The sequence below is a fragment of the Manacus candei genome, unplaced genomic scaffold (assembly GCF_025592945.1).
Source record: "Manacus candei isolate 608988 ecotype Guabito, Panama unplaced genomic scaffold, ASM2559294v1 h1tg000057l, whole genome shotgun sequence".
Taxonomy (NCBI): Eukaryota; Metazoa; Chordata; class Aves; order Passeriformes; family Pipridae; genus Manacus; species Manacus candei.
The window spans coordinates 9,076,875-9,102,435 of record NW_026138105.1 but is presented as its reverse complement, the minus strand read 5'-3'; the positions used below and the strand labels follow the sequence as shown (position 1 = coordinate 9,102,435).

The 25,561-nt window shown below is 37.8% G+C and overlaps 1 protein-coding gene across 1 annotated transcript; it reads left to right on the top strand.

Moving 5' to 3' along the window:
- Nucleotides 1-1,670: 1,670 nt before the first annotated feature.
- Nucleotides 1,671-25,367, top strand: SYCP2 (synaptonemal complex protein 2). The gene is made up of 47 exons (XM_051803089.1): nt 1,671-1,934; nt 2,549-2,593; nt 3,222-3,362; nt 3,598-3,728; nt 4,175-4,277; nt 4,842-4,866; nt 5,279-5,364; nt 5,873-5,961; nt 6,483-6,517; nt 7,100-7,242; nt 7,320-7,372; nt 7,562-7,607; nt 7,780-7,875; nt 8,225-8,285; nt 8,825-8,973; nt 9,245-9,319; nt 9,732-9,887; nt 10,636-10,735; nt 11,302-11,420; nt 12,149-12,241; nt 12,375-12,435; nt 12,538-12,595; nt 12,798-12,934; nt 13,245-13,342; nt 13,848-13,966; nt 14,194-14,224; nt 14,759-14,823; nt 14,930-14,987; nt 15,648-15,703; nt 16,097-16,145; nt 16,266-16,440; nt 16,803-16,891; nt 17,291-17,470; nt 17,786-17,969; nt 18,406-18,656; nt 18,781-18,951; nt 19,054-19,221; nt 19,624-19,714; nt 20,202-20,354; nt 20,655-20,782; nt 21,248-21,342; nt 21,424-21,523; nt 21,934-21,992; nt 22,322-22,400; nt 22,859-22,915; nt 23,208-23,311; nt 24,512-25,367. The coding sequence occupies exons 2-46, from the start codon at nt 2,570-2,572 to the stop codon at nt 23,274-23,276; spliced, it is 4,506 nt and encodes a 1,501-aa protein (XP_051659049.1). The 5' UTR covers nt 1,671-1,934; nt 2,549-2,569; the 3' UTR covers nt 23,277-23,311; nt 24,512-25,367.
- Nucleotides 25,368-25,561: the final 194 nt, after the last annotated feature.

The following is a 25,561-nucleotide window of genomic DNA, read 5'->3' as shown; positions in this document are numbered from 1 at the left end:
CTTGTGATCTCAGATGTGCAAGAATCTCAGCTGACACTTGATATTAAAACTGTTGGCATCAACACTCCTGACCCTTGAGCTCTACGTAAACTGGCAGCTGTGCTAAAGATTGAATACCTTGGCCAGAACAATGTTTTCCGCTAACTGCAATAAGGATAAACATTTCTGGTGCTGTAGTAAGGAAAGGTCCCTGTACACAGTGCTACCCTCCCCTAAACAGTTTTGCTTCCATTTTCTCAGGAGTTTTTAAGTACAGTTTCCATGTCTGTGGCCCAAATGATTTCACTGTTCTGGTCTGTTTGATGGATAACTTACTGAAACTTCTGCTCTCTGCTGACTTCCCTTCTGCTAAAGCAAACAAAATAGACTGATATTACAGAACAAGAAATGAACTGAAGTAGTCTCAGTGTACCTATAGCAGGATGGAAAGTGTAGGATCCACTTCTGAACTCTGCCTCACTTCTCTTTTGCTATAGAACAAGTAAGGCTGGACAGTCTCATCCTGTGTGTTTGCTCATGGGACTGGTAAAGGGAAAGCATCGAATGTAAATTGGCTTTTATTACTTTTGCTTCATATGATGGAAGCAAAATTCAGGATTCAGCTTTTACAGAAAACTAGTGATGCTCCAAGTTCTTCATGTAAAATTTTGTCCGTAGTGGGACAAAAAAAAGCTGTATTACCGATCTGCTTCGGATCACCCACTGCCAACAGTAAATACGAGGGCAGTTAATGCTGCAGTAAATTGCTTTAGCAGGACATTCCTCCTGCAAAATGCCCAGCGCTGCTCACTCCCAACTCCTCAGCACAGATACTCCAATTCTCACACCACTTGTCATTTTCTTGAATTACAGTGACATCTGGTGGTATTTTAAATACCTCGTGTACAGCTTTTTTTTACCTTTTATAGTATTGAGATTTTATTTTCCTTATTTTAGGAAGTCAGCAGTGCTATTTTATTTACAGTTGCTGCAGGTTTTCCTGCTGTGAAAGGTGTTTTTTCTCCTGGATGCTCCACTACTGCTGCTTATTCTAGGTATGAGTGGAGACGATTCTTGCTATTCCACTGGAGTATGTGAGATTCGTGATAAATATTATCAGCCGCGTTTGGGCGATATATAGATACACCAGCCATAGATACACCAGTATCACACCAGTACAGGTAAAGCCCCACTTTGGCACTGTTGGATTCCATTTAAGCACATTATGCAGCGCACTGCTGGATTCCATTAAAGCATATTATCCAGTTCCTTCTGGATAATAAAGACCACAAGCGTCAGTCGACGCCCTTTACCCACAGCAGGTAAACGCGCACCTGAGGGTGTGTTTGTACCTACTCGGGCACTTTATGGCAGCGAAAACGTTTTGAATTAAGCACATGAACGATTTATACTGGTTTAGCAAACTGACACCCACTAACTCCCGTCTGGGCGCTGAAATCAGTGCTCTAAAAGCCAATTTGTAACGCAGAGGGAGCGGTCGCGGCTCTGAGGGCGCTCCCGTCACCCGCGCTGAGGGCGCGCAGGGCCCGCCCCCCGCTCCGCGCCATTGGCCCGCGCGCCGCGCTGCCGGGCGCTGATTGGCTGGTGGCCGGCGGCACTGGCAGCGATTGGCCAGCGGGAGGGGCGCTCGTGGCGCGCGGGCTGTGAGGGGGGGCCCGGGGTGAGGGGAGGGGAGGGGGGCTCAGGGTGAGGGTGCTGGGGCTGTGCGCTCGCAGTGCCAGAACTCCTGAGGGACATTCCGGACTCCTGAGGGATGTTCCAGCGGATACGCGTGTTTTGGGGGTCGAGGTCTTCTCTGTGGAGAAGAGGGTTGTGTTTCATCCTCTGCCCTGTCTGACCCGCCCGAAGACTCGAGAGCTGTGAGGTGCCAGCACAGGCCTCAGCGGAGGCTCGTGTTTTATCTTTTGTTGGAAAAAGGAATTTAAAATCTCCCTGTATGTGTTGTTTCTGTGTTGCTTAGCAGTACATAAAAGGTTAGCCTGTGCTCGCAGCTGCTGCTCTGCAGAAGTCATTCCCTGTCTTTAGTAACTGTTTCTCTTTGCTTTGTGCAATTTCTGGGATGGGGAGATTAAAACTGCCCATTGTTGACTGTCCACGGATTGGTTGGTGTAGATTAATTTGTACAAAGCATGAACAAGTTTGTTGGTTTTTTTAGATGTTACAGAAAATACTTTGCCTGCTGTTGAATACTTAGACACTTGTTTTCATAAAACTTACTGAGACCTTTTGCTGGTGACGGTCACCTTGGAGCCCATCACTGTGTGTATAATTCAGAAGGCTTTTTTGCTGTGTCATTTACCATATTTTTGTTAAATTATTTAATCTGGCATTTTATAGCAGGGCCCTTATGGAGTTCTGCTGTTTCTTATATCCCTATGCAGTTCTGCTGTTTCTTATATCCCCAGTTAGTTTAAATTCTTAAATAGCATTTATATAGCATTTACCCTAGTGACAAACTTTGGAATTTGTAATGTGTTTTGTAATGCATTACTGATGTGTTTGTGAAACCTGTTTGAAGCCTAAGTGATGATTGTTTGTTGTTACACAGCTGAGTTGGTGAATTGCAAAAATGACAGCCAGGAGTGAGATGCAGGTATGTGCTGATGGACCAGAACACGAGTATTGATTGGTTTAATTGCTGGCTTAAAGCACTCCTTCAGGTACTCAATTGCAAGTCAAATCTGCAGTGCAGTGGGGTAGGAAGAAACTTTCCTTTGCCATAGATTAGTGTGAAATAGGTGGGTGGAAAGCAAGAGGAACTGGAGATTGTTATTGATAAAAATAAATCACGTGCATTTGACATAGATGAATCAATGAGGTGATACTTAAGAGCAAAATGCTGACACCTGGGTATAATTGATTTAGGAAGAATAGAGGGGCAAAATAGTTGAAGTTACTTGGTAAAGTAAAATGTTAAATGTACTAAGGAAGGGCCATTAAGGCAATGAACACTTATGTAGGAATTTAGTTGTAATAGCAGGAAAGAAAAGCCAGTTGAGGAAAACTGGGAAATAATTAAAATCCCAGTGTACAAGTATTTGCACGATTAATGTATTAGATATGATGTTCTGTTCTTTGGGTTTTACATTTAATTATTTTGTGATTCAGGATATTTGCTTGGAATGGAGCAGGTGAATGCAGAAAACCTGCATGAAATCCTGTTAAACCTGTATCATTGCTAAGCACACAGTAATACAGCTGCTTTGTTTTATTGTTGACAGCTGGAAAAGTTAATTGATGAAGCCACAAGAAAAAAAGATTCCCAATTATTAGAGAAATTTCTGGCCACAGAAGACTCAGAAAATGTCTCTTACAAAAGCAGCAAACAGTTTGTGAACAAATTAGACAAGCTTCTGTGTCGGGTAATGTAACCATTGCACCCCAGTCATCTGCACTGGCATTGCAACACTCTGAAATATTTCCTTTGCCTTGGTTTATACCAGCAGTTGATTTGAAAGCCTGAAATAAAGTTTAAGAATGAAATCTCTCCTTCAAGCTGCAGTTAAGGTGGCTTTCGAGAACAAAAAAGGCATCTGCTTAATTATCTAGTTCTTCTGGAACTGTCCATTAAAGCTTCTGTTGTAATTTCGATTTCAGGAACTTGACAAACAAGAAGTGAAAAGTGTTTCTACTTTACTAAATGTCATCCAGAAATGTGGGGAAAAAATCAGCATAGCAGGAGAGGATGGGCTCCCAGCACTGATGAAATACGGGCTTGTTGGAAGGATAAGTAAAACCAGAAAACATATATGAACTTCTCAAGAAATACATCAAAATTAACCAAGTGCATAAGTGATGCTCCTGTGCTGACCTGCTCAGTGTTTGATTTGGTCCTTGGTTGTTTCAGAATTAAGAATTTCCCATAACTTTGCAACAAACATTTGAATGTTCTTTGTCAAGTGACCCCTTATAAAGATGCTGCTCTATCACAGTGAAGGTTTTGCAAATTATGCAATATAGAATTAATTTAGATATGCTTACAGCAATTACAACAACATTACATATTTTTATATGAGTTTGCTGGACTGCTTTGAAGTCTGAGGCTGACATATGCTCAGCAGACTGGTAATGCTCTTGTTGTTTTAATCTTTGTGTAGTTTTCCTGAAATATAATACAAACTATTGTCCTTTTCCAGGTTATTAAAATAGTTTCACTTTTATTTTTCCTTTACATGGTCAATTGGTTTGAAAAGTTAAAAGGAATTTTGATCCTCAGAGGAAATGAAAGGAATGAAATGCTTACAAGTCTGGCTGAAGATTTCTTCAATGTGTTACTGGTAAAAATATATTGATAATAAAATTTGTCATGATAGTTGTTACTAGTTTAGCAACAAAAGAACTTTCAAGTGTGTTTCTATTTAGTATCTCTCTAAAGTTCATGTTATAGTGATTTTTGAAATAGACTATAAATCTCTGGGGATAAACAGTTTGCTGTATTTATACTTGTTTGCTGTTCATGGTTGGCATCATGAAATAACTTCTAAAAAATCCACAACATTAAGTGTTCAATGAACAAAATAAAATTTCCTCTTGATCAAATTTTGATTACATAAATTATCAGTTTGCTAATCCAGGGCCCCAAGTTTATAAGATCCATGAGTTGCTTCTTTTCATAAAAGTTTTTGTCCTTGGTGAAATAATTTCAGTAAATTTAACTGAAATAAAATTCCAGAAAACCACACGTGGTAGTAGAAATCATTTCTTATATTCTTTGTTAAGGATGAAATAATTTCGAAGTCCTAAATGCTTTTTGATTACTTCCTTCAGATACATTTTGCCTGATTTTTCTGCTGTAATATTTGCTGTATCAAAATGATGTCTTGTTTTGTTTCTCACTGCAGGCTGTGTGTGAGAGCAGACCTGAAGGTGAGCTTAAAAAACATGTGCACTACATGTGAAGGTTTAAAATGTCTCTTTCAGGACACTTTATCAGTGTTAAAATCATTTGTACTCATGGAGGCAGCTTTAGGCAAGTGTTTCTGAGGAGAACATGTGCAACGAGGGTGGTACCACTTTCTTGATCTAATACAAATATAGCACCAGATCTAAATGTTTCAGCTGATAACCTGAGCCACATTCACTATAAATTGAATATTCTATCTTACATTTAAGCATGATGCTTAAGATACTTATCCTCAAATATCAGTAATCCTGGAAAGAAAGACATACAGTATTTTATTTCCAAGTGAAAATGAATCTTGTCCCAAATGTTTATGAAGGGGCAACTTTCTAATTTATTCTTTTCAACTCTCTAATTTATTCTTTTCCTGTTTGTTAGGTAAAATGCAAATACTGGAAAACTTTGTTCTGAGGACATGTTCCCTCATCACTGATGTGAGAATTAGTATTTATGTTCAGCAGGAGGTAAACATTCTTCTTTCTAAGCAACAGTTTTCTGGTCACTGTGTTAACAGACTTTGTGAAGAGAGTTATTTAACTGTACAGATGCTACAAAAACAGTCAGGGGTTTTTTTCCATCTAAAGATAAAAGGAAAGTCACAAAAAAGTCTTCTGTCAAGGCTGCATCCCCAAAGGAAAGGCTTTTTAATGCTAATTTAAGGGACATTTTAACTCAGCAATCAACTGCAGACAGAACTCCAGCTTAGAAAGATTTTTTTTCTATATTTAAACCTGCAAATAAGAAACATAACCCTTTAAGAACTAATGTTCACATTAAAACTAATGTGATTTACTGAAATTGAGGTCGTTACATTAAGATAAATACCCTTTCATGTCAGATAGAACTCATTGTTATTTAAGCATTTTGCATTTTACTTTCTTCAGTGTTCTCAAATATATTACAGTGGCCCAAAATAAGAATAACAAACTTACTTTATATTTCCTCTTACTCCCTTTTTTCCCCTCTTCTTAGGTAGTAAGAAAACTGAATTTAATGCTTGACAACATACCCCGAGAGGCCAAGAAAAAGTTATTTTCTACAAAGGAGATGTTACTGGTCATGTAAATAATCTTCAGTATAATTTTTATATCATTACATCATTTGCAGAGCTGGGAGGGCAGTTCTTATAGTTTGTGCAGATTGGTCCCTGTTTAATTTGAGTTGCATTTGTTATGGAGTTGTCCAAGATAGTGGCTGTGGGCAGGTATTGTCATGGGCTATTCTCCATGAATTTTCTTCTTTTCCAGTCTGGGTCAGGCTTTTTCTCATCCCAGTGTTCATAAAGCAATTAAACTCTTTCTTATAAGAATGTGTGTAAAGCACAGGGAATCAGTCCCTGAAAGACAGGCTGGTTCACACTGGGAAATTGGTTTGCAGCACTTCAAAAAACAAACAGAATAAAAATTGTATCTATAAGGTGATTTTCCCCAGTAGTCCTTCCACATCCTCAGACTTACCCCTTTTTAAGTCTTACAGGCTGGTGGAATCAGAGTTTTCTCTCATACATGGAAAATTTATAATTAAAGCTTTCTGTGCTCTGTGTTGCTCTCATCTTCTGATGAAACGTTACTTTGTTTGGCAGGAGCGAAATGGGGAGGAGAATTTTGGATGCTGGAGGTGAGCATGGGACTTAATTTAGTATTAGGGTTCCTAAAAATCAGATGCAGAGCTTTTAAAAATCCAGAGAAGACATCCAGAAGCTGCAGAATGTGATGATTGAGCCATCTGAAAAATACAAATACTGCCTGAAAACAATCTGCAGACTGGAATGTTTCAGTGTGTTCAGTGCATGGGTAACTCACTGAAGGGTTCAGTTCTTCTCTAGACTCTAAGGTTTAAAATAGCAAAGGTGATGAGGAAGTCAAGCTTTGAGTAGTGTAACTTCTCTAAGGATCCTTTTGGTAGCCAACAATTTCCCAGGTCAGACAGGGGAAAGCTGAAAACATCTTTCCTTGGCTTGTACACCCCCCGTGGGGCTCTGACAGTCCTGCAAGGTTTGGTTGAAATTTCCTTTGCAAAAATAAGTTTGGTCATCATTATTCCTGTACTTTTTTATCCACTGGGGGATATGTAACCTTTGGGGGTTACATATTTGGATATAATAGGATTTAGAATATGAAATGTTCAGTGCTGCTTATACCACTTTCCTCATAATATTTTTTCACCTCAGCAGTGTCCTTAAATCTCCTTTTCCTGCAGACTATGACATGCAAGTGGCCATCACAGAAGCTTTGTGCAGAATGATCTCAGAGAAGCAAAGAGCAGAACTGGCCTCCCAGTGGTTTTCCATGGAGTTTGTGTCCAATGCATTTAAAGGAATTAAAGATTCTGAGTTTGAAACAGTAAGTCATATGAAAAATATCCCCGGGGGGGTAAACTTCCATTTTACAATTCTTTAAGAAATTTCCGTGTTTTATAGGATTGCAGGAAGTTTCTTAACCAGGTGAATGGCATGCTTGGAGACAAAAGAAGGTAAAACTGGGGGTTTTTTAGAGCTAATAAAGCTTCTTTCTCGGGGAAAAAGTGATTTTTGATTGCTGGGATCTCTCAGTCTCTAAAGCACAGAAGTTTGTGAAAACACAACCCTGTTGCTACGTTCACATATGCAAAGTTTGTTTACAGCATTGTAGAATACTTGAAAAAAATATCCTTTTCTTACAGGGTTTTTACATATCCATGTTTATCAGCAGCTCTTGATAAATATGAGGTAAGTTTCTCTGCCTTCTAGTTAATAAAAAATGGGGATAAGGTAAGAAAATTATATTTTTTCAGAAGGATTCAGACAGGCATGTACTGAAAGCTTGTGAGACCAACACAAAACTTGTAAGCTGGTGTAAATCAGGGCTCTCTGCTCTTATTATTTTATCTTTTTCTTTTAGCTCCAGTTCCCACTGGATGAAAATCTGGAGGAATTCTGGATTGATTTCAACGTTGGTAGCAAAAGTATCTCTTTCTATGTGGCAGCAGATGATGCAGTAAGTGGTTTTTGTCTCTCAGACTGAGGCAGTAGATCCAGATTCTTTCAAGTGTATCAGATTTGTTTCCCCACATCAACATGTTGAACTTATTCCAGTGTGGAGGGGGGAAAAAATCCAGATTTGCTGTACATATTTAGATCAAAGAATTTCAAAGTAATGATTTTCTAATGCTGGTTGGAAATAGTTTAACATATGCAGTGGTGAAGCATTTGTTCCATGTCACTCTTCCTAACAGAGATTTAAAATGCTGAAAATTTGTCCTCACTGAATGACTTTCTGATCACTGCATTTCATTTAGTTGTAATATCAGAATTTTCTATCTTTAAAAATGTATTTTTCATGTAAGGGTCAGCAGTGGGAAACAGTGATCATACCAGAAGAAGAGGTGAACATGTACAGCCTTGAAGGTATTTGCACTCAAAAATGGGACCTTTTGGTACATGCTAACTTGGATTTTCAAAGCAATTAATCCTGAATTACTGGCTCAGTTCTCAGCAAAGCAAAATTCTCATTTAAAATAAAGTAGAAACTGGTTTTATCTAAGATAAAATTGCATTGCAGTCACATTTGCATTTTGGATATGCAGGTGTGATTTTATGAAAATAATTTTAAAATGATGTCTTCTAGTTTTTTCAATACAAAATAAGGCAAAAGACAATGACAGGAACTAATATTCCTTTAAACTAATTAGAATAGTAAATACCTATAATTGGTCTGCAGCTATAGTAAATAACCCTCAAAGAAAATTCTGTGGAATAATATAAAGAATAATTATTCCTAAAAGATGGAATCTTGAATTGTTTCACTAATAAAATTTATTGTAGAGTGAATTAAAATATATATCTTAGTAGCTGTACTGAAGAATAAGTGTCATGTGTTTACAAACATTGTATGAGATGTTGTTACATTGTAATAAAGGAACTTTTCATATTTTGTTTTTGTCCAGAAAAAGACTCAAAGAAATTATTGACAATAGATCTCAAAAGCCCAATGAATGTGGGTAATCTGGAAGGAGAGAAATTTTCTTTGTATTTTAATTCCATCTTGGAAATCAAAGACGTAACCAGAAAGATTTATGGATTTAGTAAATGTAAGGTAAGATTGAAACACCTTTTTGAATAGTTTTGAATTAATTCAAAATAAATGTGCTTAATGCACTTAAAGCCACACTTTCCTCCTTCTAACAACTACTTTGTCCTGAAGTCTGACTGAGGAATTCCTGAGGAATGGAACTGCTTTATAGCATCTCTTTGCCTCTATAATCTGCTTTCAGACACTTATCATCTTTCACTTCAATATTTTCTGTTCCTTGTTTAACCCAAGAGTGAAGTGTCTGTTTTGACGTGGCTGGTTCCTCCCTTTGTAGGATGGGAGTAAGAAGCAAAGTGCCTCAGTTGCCAAAACAGCTGTCCATGTCCTCTTTGATGAAAGTGGATCACAGGTATTTTGTTTCGTGGGTTTGTATATTTACTCTGATTATTTGCTAATTTACAATCTGTCATGGTAGAAACAAGGACTTTGACTATATCTCGAAGTATAGATAAGTCTAAAGCCAGCAAGTGATGGCTACTGTGTATATATTGTATTTTTGGGGAGATATTATTATCCCAATCAAAGAATAAACCAGACAAATATATTCTTTTATGTGAATTGTGACTCAATAACCCATCTTTATTAGAGAAAACAGCAATTAGGGTGGAGGCTTTTCAAACTAAAAGTCTGTAACCTCTGAAGTTTGTCAAAATGAGGAGTATGTTATTTAAGGTAAAGAAGTTGCTCTGTGTGTTTGTGTAAATATAAAACATAAAATCCAAATATTGTATGCAATTAAGTAAAATGAAAATATTATATAGGTTATGGTACCAGAAAGCCAGTTGTCACCAGGTTTGAAAGAAAAATCTGAACAGGAGGAGAAACTCAGTAAGAAGAAATCTCAGCAACTTCCTGAAAGTTTGAGGACTCAGAATAAAAGTAACAGTCAAGAAAAATGCAGAGGGGATTCCTCCAAGGTGAGTAGGATTGTGAAAATAAAAGGCGTAGAGAAGAAATACAAGTCAATTTAAATATTTATAACATTTAATAACATAAACCTCTTCTTATTTGACATTTGAAATATAGTTAATTTAGGGTTTGCTTGGGACTTGACATAGCTGTAAAAATCCTTTTGCAAAAAACTTTCTCATTGGTACTTTGGAACTCTTAATAATGTGACCAAAGTAAAAAGGAATTGTTCATGTTCTTTAGACCATTATGCTCTAAAGAGAAATGTTTTCAAGATGTGCTCGGATCTCCTGGTTTGCAGAAGTCAAGGATGGCCTCTGGAGAATCCTGGGAAAGGGAAAAGATGGCACAGTGTCCTCCTGGTGTGACAGGGTGTGCCTTGCCAGCAGTGCTTCAGCAAACCTGTTCCTCTTTGGTTTGGAGCTTTAGTGACACCTTTGTGGAGTCTCCAGGGAACCTCTTTGTGAACAAGGGACAGGATTTGCCCATAATTCATTGAATTAATTTAGGAAACAACAATCAGTGACCTCAGTTTGAAAATGTTCAGTTTAAGCATTATATCATTCAAGTGTTTCAGGGAATTTTCTTCAAAAAGGGAACTGCCTAAAAATGCCATGACATTGATATCTGCAGCAAGAGCAACTGCCATTCCAGGAATGGAAAGTGTCAAGAGGCTCTTGGAAAAAGATTTTCTAAAGTCTTGTGCTGTCATCCCTAAATCAGTGTATCATGGTCAAGTTCTTTCTGTTCCTCCAGATCACTCCCTCTCGGACAAGGAAAATGTCTGAAGCCTCTGTGATTGTTCCTGGAACGACAAGAACTTCCACAAGGAGCCCACTGACCTTTGTCAGCACATGTGAGTTTACAAGTGCCTCCAGGGGAAAAATATACTCTAAGTTGTCTTTGAAACACAAGCATGGACTGTGCTCCCTGGCAGAGCTGGAAATGAAAAGGAGACTTTGTAGAATCTCCTGAGCAGATGCTTTAAACTTGCCATTTTTAAACTCAAAATTTTTGAAGGAGGCCACTTGTCCTGGTGCAGAGATGTGCTATGGGACAGTGGCTGCCCAGGGGTTCCCTGTTACTGGGGGCACCTGCCATTTGTCCTGCAGCTCTCAGGCAGCTGTTCAGCAAAAATAGCTGACTGGGAAATCTGTAAAGAGTGACCAACTATTTTCTGCTGGAGCCAACCTGTAAAAGCTTTGCTTTGCCTCTGGACACCCACAGTCTGTGGGCTCTTAATCTCCACATAACAGAGTTGAAATCAAGAGAAATATTAAGGGGCTGTAATGGGTTGTAATCAATACTGACCAACTTTTGGTGTGATCAGGGGCAAAAACTCTTCCTACTGATGTCCCAGACAGCCCAGTAATTGTAATGAAAGCAGTGGTGGAATTCCTACATGTCTCTGCTTTGTTCCAGCCACTCCTTTTAAAGGGAGATTTAAATTGCCTCTGGAAATGACCAGCTCCACTAAGAGGTCTGACAGCAGTGCAACAAATGAGACCAGAACAAAGATTTCCTATCAGGACTCTACTGGAGTATGCATGTCATCTGTAGCTAAGTCTTTTGCTTACAATAACATTCATTTCTATTCTAATTTGTTCCTAATTCATATTTTAAAGAGCTAGACTCGGCAACTGTCTTGTAGAAAATATTGTGTTTTTCTGTACTGCATAATGTTTTCAAGTCAGAATGAACTCTTAATTAGCTAAAATTTGCATTCACTCATCAGTTTGAACTCCAGAATTAACCTGCTTTTACTAGACCCTCAGTTCTTCCTTTGTGTGTAACAGGAGAAAGGTGCATGCACAGAGTCTGACATGGATTCTGCAGGATTGAAGTACTCATAAAACATAGAATACATTCAGCTGCAGCTGTGAAATGTGAATGACCTCAGGTTATAGCATTTATAGCATTGGTTTTAGTGCATTTTTGGTCAGGCATTCACTGCTATCACAGAAAACTATAGAGGTGTCACTGAACTGCAGTGTAAGTATGTTTTTATTTTTGGTTCTGTTCCAGTTGGACAATGACTACAAAGTAACACTTTGATTTTATTTCTGGTTCTAAATGTCTGTCTTGGTCAGATTCAGGTCAAGGCCCAGCCTATGGGATTCTGAAGCATTTTTGGATACAGCCATGCTTTAGAGGAAGGCTTTAAGTTATAGAATGTTTTGTTTAGAATATTTCAAGTGTCCGTTTCTAGGAGAATTTTACTTCTTTGTCTTTTATGGACTGTAATTGTCAGTGTTACTGTGCTTTTTAGGGATGGCAAAGATTGACACTGGATGATGAATTCTTTGAAACAGAACAGATCAGGAGGTTAAACACCAGAAATGAGGCAAAAGCACATGAAAAGGTACTGGAGCAGCACTTCCATGAACTAAAACAAAAAGGAATTTCATGTTTTCTTAGGTAAAGTACAAGTTTATGAGGCTATACTGCTGATGGTCCTATGCTAATATTTCCTTTTGGGTGTTATTCCACTGTAGCAAAAATGTGCTGAAGAAGTTTTAAAATTTATACAAGAGGCCACAGAAGAGCAAACTTTAGGCAAGTAATTTTACAAGCATTGATAATCCTTACTTTTAATATCATTTTAATTTTGTCCATTCCTTTGGCCATAATAATTGACACCAAGTTAATGTCTCATAGGTGAAGTGTTTGATATCGTTCCTGATTCTCAGCCAGTTGGGAAAAGCAACAAACCCTTGTAAGTATTAGAAAAGAATTCACTGTTGTCACTCACTTTGAAGGGAGTATTTTCAAGTATTACCAGAACTGAAATTATGTTGCCATGTAAAATCCTTTGATATGTGTAAGATTCCATTATTTTCCTATTTTATGACCTGTGTTTATTGTCATTAAAAGTCCCTTTCTGCAATTCACTGACAGTAAGGTGGTGTTGTCTTTAGGCTGCCTGGACTTATGGAGAGTTCTTTTGCTAAAACTGAAACATGGAAAAAAAGAACATCCCCTCTTCCTGAGAAAAGTGGGACCACTGGGGACAAGCAAAAGCCAAATCCAGCAGTGGCACATCCATCCCACCCAGGTTCTGTTCACACATGGTTAACTTTACTCTGCAAAATAGAGCAGATAAACTGTCACCTGGCAACTGTGCTTTTCTCTCCTGTTTTCCTCTCTATTGTTAGTGAAAAACCTGTGAAACAAAAGGCATTTATTTATTTATTCCCTCTTTGAAGTACCTCTCCAGATAAACAAAGTAAATAAAGAGAAGAGAAGCAAGAAAATGAAATAGAGACCATACCAAGTTGGAGTGTTAATTCTTTGGAACAGAAGGGAAGTACAGAAGGGAAAAATGTTGAAACTACTGCTGAAACATGCTGAAACCTTTCTTTCAGCCAGAGTGGCCGACACAGCTTTGCATTCTGAGCTTCCAGAAGAGGAACCCGAAGTTCTCCTCAGAAAAGAGCCTGCAAATCCAAAACCATCAAAGCCTGTGAGAATTTCTTACCTTCCTTTCTTGGATTTGCAATTAAGAGAATTGTCAAATTTTCAGTGTTCCAAAGTTTGTGGGTTTACTGTCATTTAGTCACAAACTTACTTTTAATTGATTTTCCACAAATACCAAATGAAGAAATAATATCACCTTCACTTTTTGCTGTTTTCAGTGACGTGTTTAAGATTAGTTTACTCTGAATTTCTTTGTCAAAATTATTCTTAAATAACCACCGACTTGTGCTTCTCATGCACTTCCTTGCTCACTTTTGAATGTTACAGTTCCCAAACCCACATTATTTAAAAGCAAACACTGCTAAACTCATGTTCCCTTGCACACTCTCTGGGCAGTGCAGGGGGAAATGGTTTGCAAGGAAATGTGATTTACTACATCTAGAAGACATTTAATGCAGTTTAGGGGTTTTTTTTAGGAACCTGAAGTTCTATTTACAGCTTTGTTCTTCTGTTGGATGAATTCAAAATTAAGTCTTCAACTGTTTTTATAGAAACCAAAGTCTAAAGAAATCTCAGATGCAGCCAAATCACTGATCAGTAAAATCAGTGACAGGTACAAAGACAAGAGTGATGAGAAGAGCAAAGCAAGAGACTCCTTGGGTTTGAACAGGTAGGATGGGAACTGTCCCTGCTGGGCTGATTCCTTGGGGCTTGGTCTGTGATGGGTGACATGATTAAAAGGGGCTGAGCTCTTTTAATCCTTTCAGTCTTTTAATTGATGTTGTATTTAAACACATGAATAGGTTTGCTGGCTTTGAGAAGGCTTTTACTGATACAGGCAGAATTGTCATGCATATATTCCAATTAGCATTTAACAGAATGTGTGTTTATTTTTAGGCCATATTTAAATAAATCCTGGAACTCCAAGGTAACATATTATTGCTTTTGTTAGAATTGCTTTTCATAGCAGCTGTGTGTACAAATATGGTGGGAATCAGTAGGTGTAAAGGGACATTTCACAAACACCAGTGAATGTTAAGTATCTGTAGATGTTAATTTTGTATTGACTGCATAAATTTAAAATACCCATGTGGAACAGTAGTTTTTACTGGCAACTGTCATCTAGTGAAACCCAAATTAATTTCTGTTGGCATATTATATATTTAATCTCTGCCTTTTGTATGTGTCAATGCTAAATATTTAGAATAAAAATAATATCAAAAATAAAATTATGGAATCCTTAAAGTAGATAGAGCCAGGACACAGAAATGAGTCATCATGTTTGGGGGGCAAAAAAATTCTGAGGTTTTGTTGATATCCTTAAAAGACAAAGATGTAGTTCCTCCTCTTTGTTGCTAATCAACATGATTATCTTCATGATGAACTTGCTTTTTGAGATGACAGGGTTTCTGAATGCATAGTCCAAATTTGCCATGTGAGCCAACTTTTCATTTCTGTATAGGAAGAAGTTCAGGACAGAATCCTGAAAACCACTTCTTTTCTTAATATAACTGCTGGTCATATCATGTAAGTAGTTAGAACATTTTCAAGCACAATTTCTGATTGCCCATACCTGACTCTGGGAAATATTCATTAATTCAGTCACAAAATTGCTCTCTGTGTCTGTTTGCAGGGATGATGTCTACAACTTTAAACTCAGTGGGTTTGATGAGCCTACAATAAAACTTGGAGTAAGAATATAACTGAATCCTGTATTTTATGATTAGAATATAAAGGAAATCAGTCAAATTTTGTTTGCTGAAATTATATCAATTATATCAAATTATATCAGTGAACTAAGTGGGGAAAGAAGTTTGCCATGTAAATACCTCCAGCACTCTCAAATGTATAATGTGTAATTGTATAACTGTCCTAAGGTTCTGGCCACTTGAAGCTGTTATGAAGTTTTTCCTGAATTAAGAATTAAACAGTTTGCATGGGGGTATCATTATTTTAAAATATTCTATATTCTATTATCCCAAAAATGTTATTGCCATCCTTCCCATTTAAAGAACATCTTTGCGCAGATGTTTGAGTAAAAAGAGAATCTAGTGATGATAAAAACAGAAGACAACAAAAGATAGTTTTGCTTCTTAAGCTCAGAGGAGCCTTCTGAATTGGGGGAGGTGGTGAAGCAAGTGGGGGGATTGGTTTGAGACACTGAAAGCTTTGCTCAGTTCCAGCTGCTTTTAAACTATCAGCTCTGCTAAATGAATTCTAAGATAGAAATTAATGACCATTAATTACTTAGTGTAATAACTGAGGAAAAGGAGCCTTTAGCTGTTGAATTTTGTTCAGATTGTATAACAAATTAAAACCTTGGTTTGTTCCTTATTTATTTCTATTTTTAGGTCCAAGAATTGCATGTTACTGAACTGAGTGTTCATACAGAGACAACCAAAAAAGGGTAGGATGTTCTGTTGCATCCTAGTCTGCTGATTATCACTAGTACTGTCTGCACTCTCCAGCATCCTGTTACAGAATTCCAGGGAATGTGTTCCATGGGGAGAACAGTTCTCCTCAGGGAATACTACAGGGATAGAAACTCCTGATTAGAGGGGGGGTTTTTTTGTTCATGTTCAGCCTGCCCAGGGCTGTGTTGTTACTGTGTGCTCTCACTGATCCTTGGGAAATAAGCCTTTAGGGTTTAAGGTGAACAGGTATTTCCAAAATAATGTGAAAACAAAAGTAAGTGCATTTGTTTGAATCCTTAATCCACATATCACCTGAATAGCAGAAGGTTTTACAGCAAATATTTTTAAATGTATCATTAAAGGTGGTTTTTATTTTTCTACTTAAGGAATGCAGTCGTCAGTAAATCCAGCACTGAAGTGAAAGGAACAAAACAAGTAAGGTTCAGATTTGTGTGGCTCAGTATAGCTTGTCTGCCTGCCTTTAAATACCAGTTATGGAAGAAGAATGTATATAAAAATAAATCAATAACTTGGGAACTGTTTTGGGTTTTGTAGGCTAGAAACAATCAAGACAAGAAGCACCTCTTTAGTGACTCAGACGCAGAGAACAGAGGGGATGACAGCAAGACAGAGATTAGTTGGCTACAGGAATCCAAGAGGAAGCCTAAACCCCAGATAGTTGGTTACAGTAGAAATAAAAAAGTAGGGAAACCAATAAGCACAGACAAAAGTAAGAAACATTTTTCATATTTCTGAAGAGTGCTGCAAGAAGTTTGTCCTTGGGTACTGACTGCACAGCGTGTCATGTGCTCTGTTGCAGATATCACATGTTTCTGTTGTCTTGTTTCCAAGGAATTTTCAAATCAGTTCTAATCATTTATAAAGGTTGATTTACATAAAGTCTGTATTTTAATGTGGAAAAGGGTTGGAGGATGGGACAGGTGGAAGTTGTTGTCAACTAAAAAAAAAGGCTTTTTAAAATAATGGGCTGAAAGCAGTTACTGAGTCAGTAAGTTTGTGGGCATGAAAGTGCTTCTGTTATTTACAACTAAACCTGATGGCAAACATTTGAGCATTACATTGATTTTTCAGGCTGTGTTGTAACACCAGATGAATCCCCTGAACCTGCTTTCCACATGGAGAAACCTAAAGGCAAAAATGCAAAGAAGAAAAAGGTAGATGTAAGTTTGCACCTAGAATTGTAATGTATATTCAAAATGTCTTCACTACCCACAGAAACTGTTTTAAAGTAACTTTTCATAAATGTGTGACGTTTCTTCATGCTTATTTCCAAATAATTTGTTAAATACTGTGTATTCTTTTCAGGTACTATTATCTTTTTATGTAGTATTTAGTTAGTATTTCAGGCATAATACTGTGAGTTAGAATGACTATTATACATTGATGCTTTTGTTAGTAGACTGATGGTTAAACTCTCTGAGCTTTGGTAAAGTTAAACTTTTTAGCTGTTTTTGAAATAACTTGGTTTAATTACTTGAAATCCAGCATCTACCTTTTTTTCTTGTATATTGATTTATTGATCATTCTTCTAAACTGAAGGTGGTTTTATTCTTCCAAAGGTAAACAAATGTAAAAAACAGAACTCAAGAACTGCTGAAATGACAGAACAAACCTCCAGAAAGAAACTACCTCGAAGAGCAGCAGCAGCAAAAAATTACAAAGAGCCTTCCAGTTCTGAGTCAGAGAGTGAAGGGCAAATTCCACCATGCACCTCCAAGGAGGAGAAATCAAAAATGCAGGTATACAGTTGCACTGCATTATTAAAAATCCACTTCTGCCAGATTTTTCAAAATTAACTCTCCTCTCTTTGTGCACTTGGTACTCCTGAATTTTAAGTGCCCAACATGAGCAAGTTGAAATTAATAGAAATGCATGTGTCCAGTTGAACAAATTCAATGTTTATTGATATTAGAACACCTGATATCCTTATGGATTTAAGTCCTGCTAATAATTTTCCTTCTGTTTGTTCTTAGAGATAACATGCTCTTTGTCTCCTTTTGTGTACACTTCCCCATGTTTGCAAAAATGTTTCTATAACATTTGTGTTGTAATAGAAACCTATGAATGGGGCAATCAAGGATTATAAGCAGCAAAAAGCACCCCAGGTTTTATCTGTGGAGCCAAAGAGAGGAGAGAACTGTGTGCAGAAACCACCTGAGAAATCCAAGAGTCCTGCAGAACAGAAGGAAATGGAGGTGCCTTCAGCTGAGAGTCCTGCATCTCTGGAGACAATGAGATGTAGGTATTTGGACTTGGAATTTCCAGCAATACAGAGTCAAAAGTTGGAGGTTAATTGAGGATTAGCCCAGCAGTACAATTTTACATTTATTTCATGCTTTTAACATAAGAGAGATCCCCCAACTCAGGGTGTTCCACATAACTTAAGGAAGTGTGTTAATGTGGCACTGACATTTTATAGGTTGGTGCAGTTATTTGTCACCAACATAACCTAGAAAAGCAATGTGTAAGTGTTGGAATGAATCTGGTAACTGCTGAAACAGTGGGAGAGTGCAAAGAGGGAAGTGTGGCAAGTCCTGTGCCAGCACTTGAAGTAAAATTGCACACATCTGAGACTTGGAGACACCTAGAGCTGGAACAGTGAGCAGTTTGGACCTTTGGCTTGCCTTTTTTAACTTCCATTCCTCATGCTGACAGTGAAGGAATTGTTTTCTAGGTGCTGAAGGGCTCTCAGAAGGAAATGTCACTCCAGAGCACACTTCCAGTGAAAGATCTCTTGGTCTTCAGCAGTCATCCCCAGAAAACAGGGAGATGTTAAATTCCGAGAAAGGAATCACTCCCAATAATTTCTGTCCCCAAAATAAGAATATTCACAGTATATGTGTCAATCAGTCCCCTGAGGCAACAGCTACAAAGTCAACATTTGGAAAGAAAAGTTTCTCCCCAGTGTTGACAGAAGCATCTTTGGTAAGGATGGTAACATTTCTCTCAGTCCTTTTAGCTGAAGTTGTTCCATTCAGCTGCCAGCTGGCTTGTGCTTCTCTACATCTCCCTTCAATAATGGTTTGGGTTTTTTTTTCTTAATGTGTAGCTCAGCCTAACAACATATAAAACTGTCAGTGGGAAAAATTCCAAGGGAGCTGGATTGGAGACCTGTAACAGTAACGAAAGGTCAAGTTTCCAGCGTTGCTTTTCGGACACAATTCCTGTTAAAGGAAAACCAAAAGATACCACTAAAGCTGTCACCAAAAGCAAAGAAGAGGTATGCTACTAAATTCTTTGCTTTTTGTCTGTTTGATCTACTTTCCAGCTGGTGATTTTTAAGGACCATCTCTCAATAATGATGTTTTTGGTTACTGTGTAGCTCAGCTTAACGACATATAAACCTGACAGCGGAAAACATGCAAAGGGAGCTGTGGCAGAGACAAGGAGTAATAACGAAGATCCAAGTTTCCAGTTCTGCTTTTCAGACACACTTTCTGTTAAAGGAAAACTACAAGATACCACTAAAACTGTCACTAAAAGTAAAGAGGTAAGTTAATGCATTCTTTGCTCTGCAGAAGTGAGCTCCAGCTTACCCATTTCACCTCCTTTACAGTGGGGAGCTTAAAGGGCAATGCATCTCTCTCAATATTAAACACTGTATAATGTCTACTTGGGGCCTGCTTGGAAAATTCTAGCAGTTATTTTTTTAATATTTGAGATAAATATCATATTTTTATGATTTATCATATGGATACAATTTGTTGTTTATCATATGGGCACAATGAAAGAATTGTATCCCAACAAGATCAGTTATAATTCATATTTAAAAAAATGATAGGGAGTGACTTTCGAAAAAAATGTAGTTTTCACCACATAAATGTGCATTTTTGATGGAGACTTCTAAAAATGATGTAATTTGGAAGCTAATAAATCAGTGGCTTTTCTTTAGGGTTGTGAACCACCATCTCCACTGTCTGCTTCCAGTGGGAGTAAAGCAGAGTCTTCAACTGAAGAACCTTATGACCCTGTAAATGAGTCAGGTACAAGCATTTAATTAAAGCAAAATACTTTCTGTATGTCTCAATAAAGGTTAAGAAAAATATTTTATTTGGCATAAAAATATGGCCAAATTGTTATATTTTATATATTTTCAGTATTATTCTATTTTTAGCCCTTTTCTAATTTTCTCTCATTTAATTATCCCCAAACAAAGCTGAAAATTAGGCTCCAAAATGCAGTTCCAGTGAAGAATTAGTTGTGCTATAAAGAAACAGTTAGAAGCATTCCCACTGATACTGGGGAAAAAAACTGGGAATAATGGTATTGTCAGGAAATTATGCCAGACTTGCTTATTAGTCAGAGTTCTGTGTTCCATAGAAATCTTGTTTTATATCATTCTCATATCTTAAAGCCAAGACACATATTCCAAGAGTTTGGATCCAACAGGTGAATAAAATCCTCTTTATCCTCCCATCTCATTGTTTTAAGTAAACCTAAAATTAAGCCTTGTTCTCATGTTGATTAAAGGCCCAACTGTCCTGAAACGAAGATACCACAGTGACACAGAGAGCAGCTCTGATGAGGCACGGACCAGCAAAGAGGAGGAAAAGACTGGAAGGAGAAGAATCAGTTTAAAGCCCAAAAAGTTATTTAAAACAAATGATGCTGCTGCTTACAGAGGTTGGTCATGGAGTGTCAGTTGAATACAGTTGTGCAAGAGTTTAAAATAATGTGACGAAGCTTTAACAAGGCAATGTAATATCCCAGGAAAAGCATTGTACATGTCAAAGAAAAGGAATAAAAATGCTGAATATTTAGAGATTGTATCCTTATAAAAAGACAGAAAATGTATATGAAAATAGAAAGTGGTTTCAGCCTCTCTTTGGTGAAATGAATTGATATGTAACAGAAGCTGCCCTAGCTCTGGGTAGGTGCTTTTTCCTCCTGAATTTGACATTCTCCTTTTGTACCTCCCTGCAGTGTCTGAGAGCATCTCCACTCGATCCCTCAATGAGCTCTCTGCTTTGGATGGGCAGTTCTGGGAACCTGGTTGTTCAACTCTCAGCATATGTCAGAAGCTCCAAAAAGAATTTACCAAGAAGATTGAGGCAAGACCCTTCCTGTGCAGTGTCAGCTGGGGGTACATGTGCATGTGGGGGATAGCTTGGCTTCCAGCACAGAGTTGGGTTTTCATGTCCCTTTAAGCCAAGTGCACAGAATGTCAGGAGATGACAGAATTCATGTTTCCTTTTAAGCCTCTTTCAATTCCTTTATGTACTAAACTCTCCAATGACCTTCTTTCCCATGTCTGTTTTATTTTTCATTCTATGTGTACTTTCTCTATTTTGAAGGGGTATACTTTCCAAATAATGCACCTTTACTTATATTAGGTAGAATTTCATCAAAAGCATAACCTCAAATGTATTTACATGTCACTAAGAGAAAGCTTTTCCCCAAAGGACAGGGGGACCATTTTAAAAAATGTGATATTTAGCAATTAGAGTACTAACCATATTACAGTTTTTTCCCTGAAGTGAAAATAATCTGAATTTCATGTCCAAACACCCTCACAGAACCGCTCCCGGAAAATGGATCATTTTAATAAGCAGACATTAAAAGCTGCCCATCAGCATTTGACAACCATGAGTTACCAACTCCATGAATGCAGGTCAGGAATGACAGATGGACTTTAAAACATCCTTCAAATGCAAGGAATACCTTCTGAAAGGAACCTGGTTTGTTTTGGTAGGATCAGGCAGCTGGACAAATTTCATTTTACTCTCGTTGAGGAACTGGAGAATTTTGAAAAGGATTCTCAGTCCCTGAAAAACATGGAAAAAGAATTCTCGGTTTGTATTTAAACAGCTTATGGGATCCATAGATTGTTCATGTCATCTTTAACTTTAGATTATTAATTTTGATTTTAAAAGCCTTTATCATTTTGCTTCAAGTTGAGGGAAATGTCAAACAGTGAATTTGAGGTGTTGGGATTGGCCAATGCTCTGAGAATTCCTTGGTCACTACATGTTTTTCCTATATATATTCACTATATGAATTCCTCTATGTTTTTCCTCCTAGGATAAACTGTTACTAATACTTTATTGGGCTGGTTTTCCAGCTTCTGTGGGGACTGTGTAAATCCTGTGTAACTGCTGAGTCTGTGGTTGTGAGTTAGTTTGTTCCTATGAGATATTGGTCAGTTTGGGCTTGGAAAATCAGTTCCTATTGATCAGCATCTGTTAATATTCTATCTTTCCAGACCTTTTGGAAAAAACAGACAAGTACTTTGAGTACTTACATGAAAAATGAGCAGCAGAGGTTAGTGGGCTCTGTCAGTTCTGGGATGAGGTTTGTGGGCTGTTCATTTGAGGTACAAGTCAGGCCAACTGATATTCCTTGTGCAGTTTCTTCCATTAATTAGAGATGGTAGATGAGATGAGACAATTAGATTAAAATATTACATTACAGGAAAAATGTAATGATTCTCCATCTAAATTTCTCCACACACCTGAGGGACTGTTCCAGCAATGATGATATTTATCCACACTTTAAAGTACAAATAGATTACAAATAATGGGGCCTGTTTGTGGTTTGTGTGGGAAGTTTATACCTAGCAAAACTGTTTGAACTGTGTTTTGTTTCTTTAGAATTCAGGTTCTTAAAGCTTCATTTGAAAAGAATATCTACCATTCTGTTGACTATGAAGAACGTATTTTTACTTCAGAGGTAGGAGGAACTTCTGTTTTGTATGAGGAGCTTTTGTTTCTCTCTTGTTTTAATAATTCTTCAATTGCACCAACAGATACCAGTACTGACTTTTTTTTCTGAAGAAAGACTTTATCCTTAGCATTGTATTGATGATACTTTTTTAGGTTTTAGTTCTCATAAAATGCCCTTAATTTAACAATATTCACTGTTTTAGGCCAGGATTTCACCCATTAGAAGACGTGTGCAGTTAACCAAGATTTATTCTGGATTCCATGGCTTTGTTTATTTTGCTTATGAATATTTATGTTCTTCATCCCAGAAAGAACAAATTTAAAACACACATCCCTTTCCATAGGCAGGTGGATGCATGTGCATCTCTGTCTCTTGCTTGTAAAACATTTAGGGATGTAATTGTTTGCTTGAAAATGTGCCACCAGTTATGAGCAGAAGAGATGCATTCAGGATCTTTTTTGCAGATGCATCTGATGAAAGAAGACATAAAAGGAATCCAAGAGAAACTTCTAAAAGAAATGGTAAATGAAGTCATCTTGCACTCATTTTTATTTATTTTTTGCTGTTTGAACACTAAATTACTAAGATTTTAAATCCAAGTATCACTGACATGTTGCACTTTAGACCTTACCCGGGTGATAAAAGCCACAGGTAGACGTGAATGTACTGCTTTGGTTCTGAGTCTTAATCTGTGGAAAAGTATCCTATTTGATCTGTTGAAAGCAGCATGTTCTGTGCACCAGGAGTACAACATGTTACATAAACCCTTCCTCTTTTCAAAAGCCTGTGATAAGTGTGATGTTTTTTGCACAGCAAGAAGAGGAGCTGTGCAATGTTCGCAGAGGATTGCAGACCCTGTTTCGATCAAAGACTGAATTCTGAAGGGATATTTTTCAGATTCCTTCCTGAACTTCAAGGTGAATATAAACACTCTTTTATAATGGAAAATTTGACTTTTTTTTAATTTTTTTACACTCAAGGAAACCGGTGTAATGAAACCATATTTTCCTTAATATTATTAAAATCTTTGCAGACAAAACTTCTCCACTTATCTGTGAGATTTGGGATTATTTTACTGAATCAACTAAAAAGTAATATGTAATTTTATTTTAGCACGTGCTACTTTTAAATATGTCTAACAATTTGTATAGGTTATTTAAATGACTGCCAGAGAAGTCACATTGAATTTCACTGTGAATCTTTGTTTTGGGTCTGTATGTACAGAAGACCCACTTTGTCTGATCCTGAATGGAGTCAGAAATTATTTAGGGATCGAGTCACCTGGTTTGATCTCACTCTTGTTTGTGGTATTAGACTTCAGCAGGAGTTTCTGAGAGAAAACAACACTCTAAACACTTGTGTTTGAACTATGTTGCAAATAGTTGTATTAAACAAGTCCAGAAAAATATATATTGCCTGTCTTTTTTTTTTTCCCCCACGATGATGTCATTGCTCTTTTACTTCAAATCAATAATATGCATTGGCACATCAGTCAGATAAAGCTGCTGCACAAATATTTTGTGTAAGAATTTTAAAAACACAAGGCTGTGTTGTGTCTGGAAATCCTTATATTGAAATTGCCAGTAAATAATTGGGTCCGCCCATCCCACCTATGTAAGTGTACTAATGCTTTGCTCGTCTGAGCCTCAGTTTTGTGTGGTTCGGGGGTTTTTGGGCCTGTACTCAGTGTGTTCTCCACTAGATGGACCTCCTGAGCTGGTAAACTTTCCTTTCCACTGGTCTAATTGAATTTCATCTGCATGAAACAGGAGTTTTCTCTGAATTGTACAAGGTTTTTAAAAGTGCACTGGAAGGTCCAAATTACCTCTTACAATGAGGGTACGTTGGAAAAATAATACAAATGCCTTACTTTTAGTTAGGGACAGGAATTGGGCACTGCAGGCCTGTTTGCCTTTTCCATTGGGAAGGAGCTGCCCAAGGAGAGCCTCCCTGAGCCACACCTGCCTTCCACGGTGCCATCCTGGTTCCCAAGCCCAGTCCATGGCCCAGGGAGTGCAGGCAGTGTCCAAACATCCCCACAGCCTTGCCAGCAGCAAGCAGAGTGTCATCAGGAGATCAGTGGGATCAAGTGTGACTCTGGAATTGTGTCTCCACAGGAGCAGAGCAAAGGCTGGGCTGGTTGTGCTGGAAGGGCATGCTGGAAGGACAGCAGAGAGCAGGGGAAGGAGCAAAGCTGTCCCTGCACAGCTCCAACATGGTTGAGTTGCATCAGTGACAAAGCTCACAGACACTGTTTGGCATTTAAACAGCTGCTCTAAGTTACCCTTATAATATTTTTATCTTTATTTTATTTTCCAACATCATTTTAATGTGTTTTATACAGCATTTATTAGCAATGGAAGTATGGATTGTTACTTTCATGGACTATAAGCCAAGTTTAGTTTGTAGTTAACAGTGGCTCATCTGCTGTTCTCACACTAAAAATGCCTCTGCTGAAGAAACTTTTCTCTCCTTTCTGTTCAACCTTCTTGTATATTGCATCTGAACTCTCACTATGTTGTTCTTAAGAATTAATACTATTGTATTAATAATCAAATTAAAATGATGGATAAATATAGTAGTAAGTTAAAAAGCTAGTTAATGATGCATATTTCTGTGAAAATCCAGCAAGTTAAAAAATTGCACTAAAGAAGAAAAAATACATCTTTGGATCAAGTAGTTGGGTCAGTCAGGTCTTCAAATGGCAGTCAGACAGGTCAAACATGAAGATGTTGGACAAAGCACCAGCCAGCTCCAGCAAAGCCAGCCAGTGTCCCCCATCCTGGCCAGCACCTCTGCCAGCAGTCCTCAGTTCCCTCTCGTTGCCTTGGGGACACACAGTGAAGTGTTGCTGTGCTCTGACCTGCCCTTCTCCAGGAGCAGGGCTGTGTGTGAGTCCATCCCCACCCTGAGCACACAGCCCTGGCTCTGTGTGCTGACTGTCCCCACCTGCAGCAACTCAGTCGTAGTCTGTGCCATCCATTTGAAACACTGATTTTATTGGTGTCACACTCCATGGAATCAGCTCAGTGAAGCTACGAGACCAAGAATGCCTTTCTCAAGTGTTTAACACTGACAGACTCCCTAAAGTTATAGCACTGAAGAGTCTTGCAGAGAAATGTTTGGGAGTGTATTCACCATTTTGTTCTTGTCTCAGGTGTGTTTTC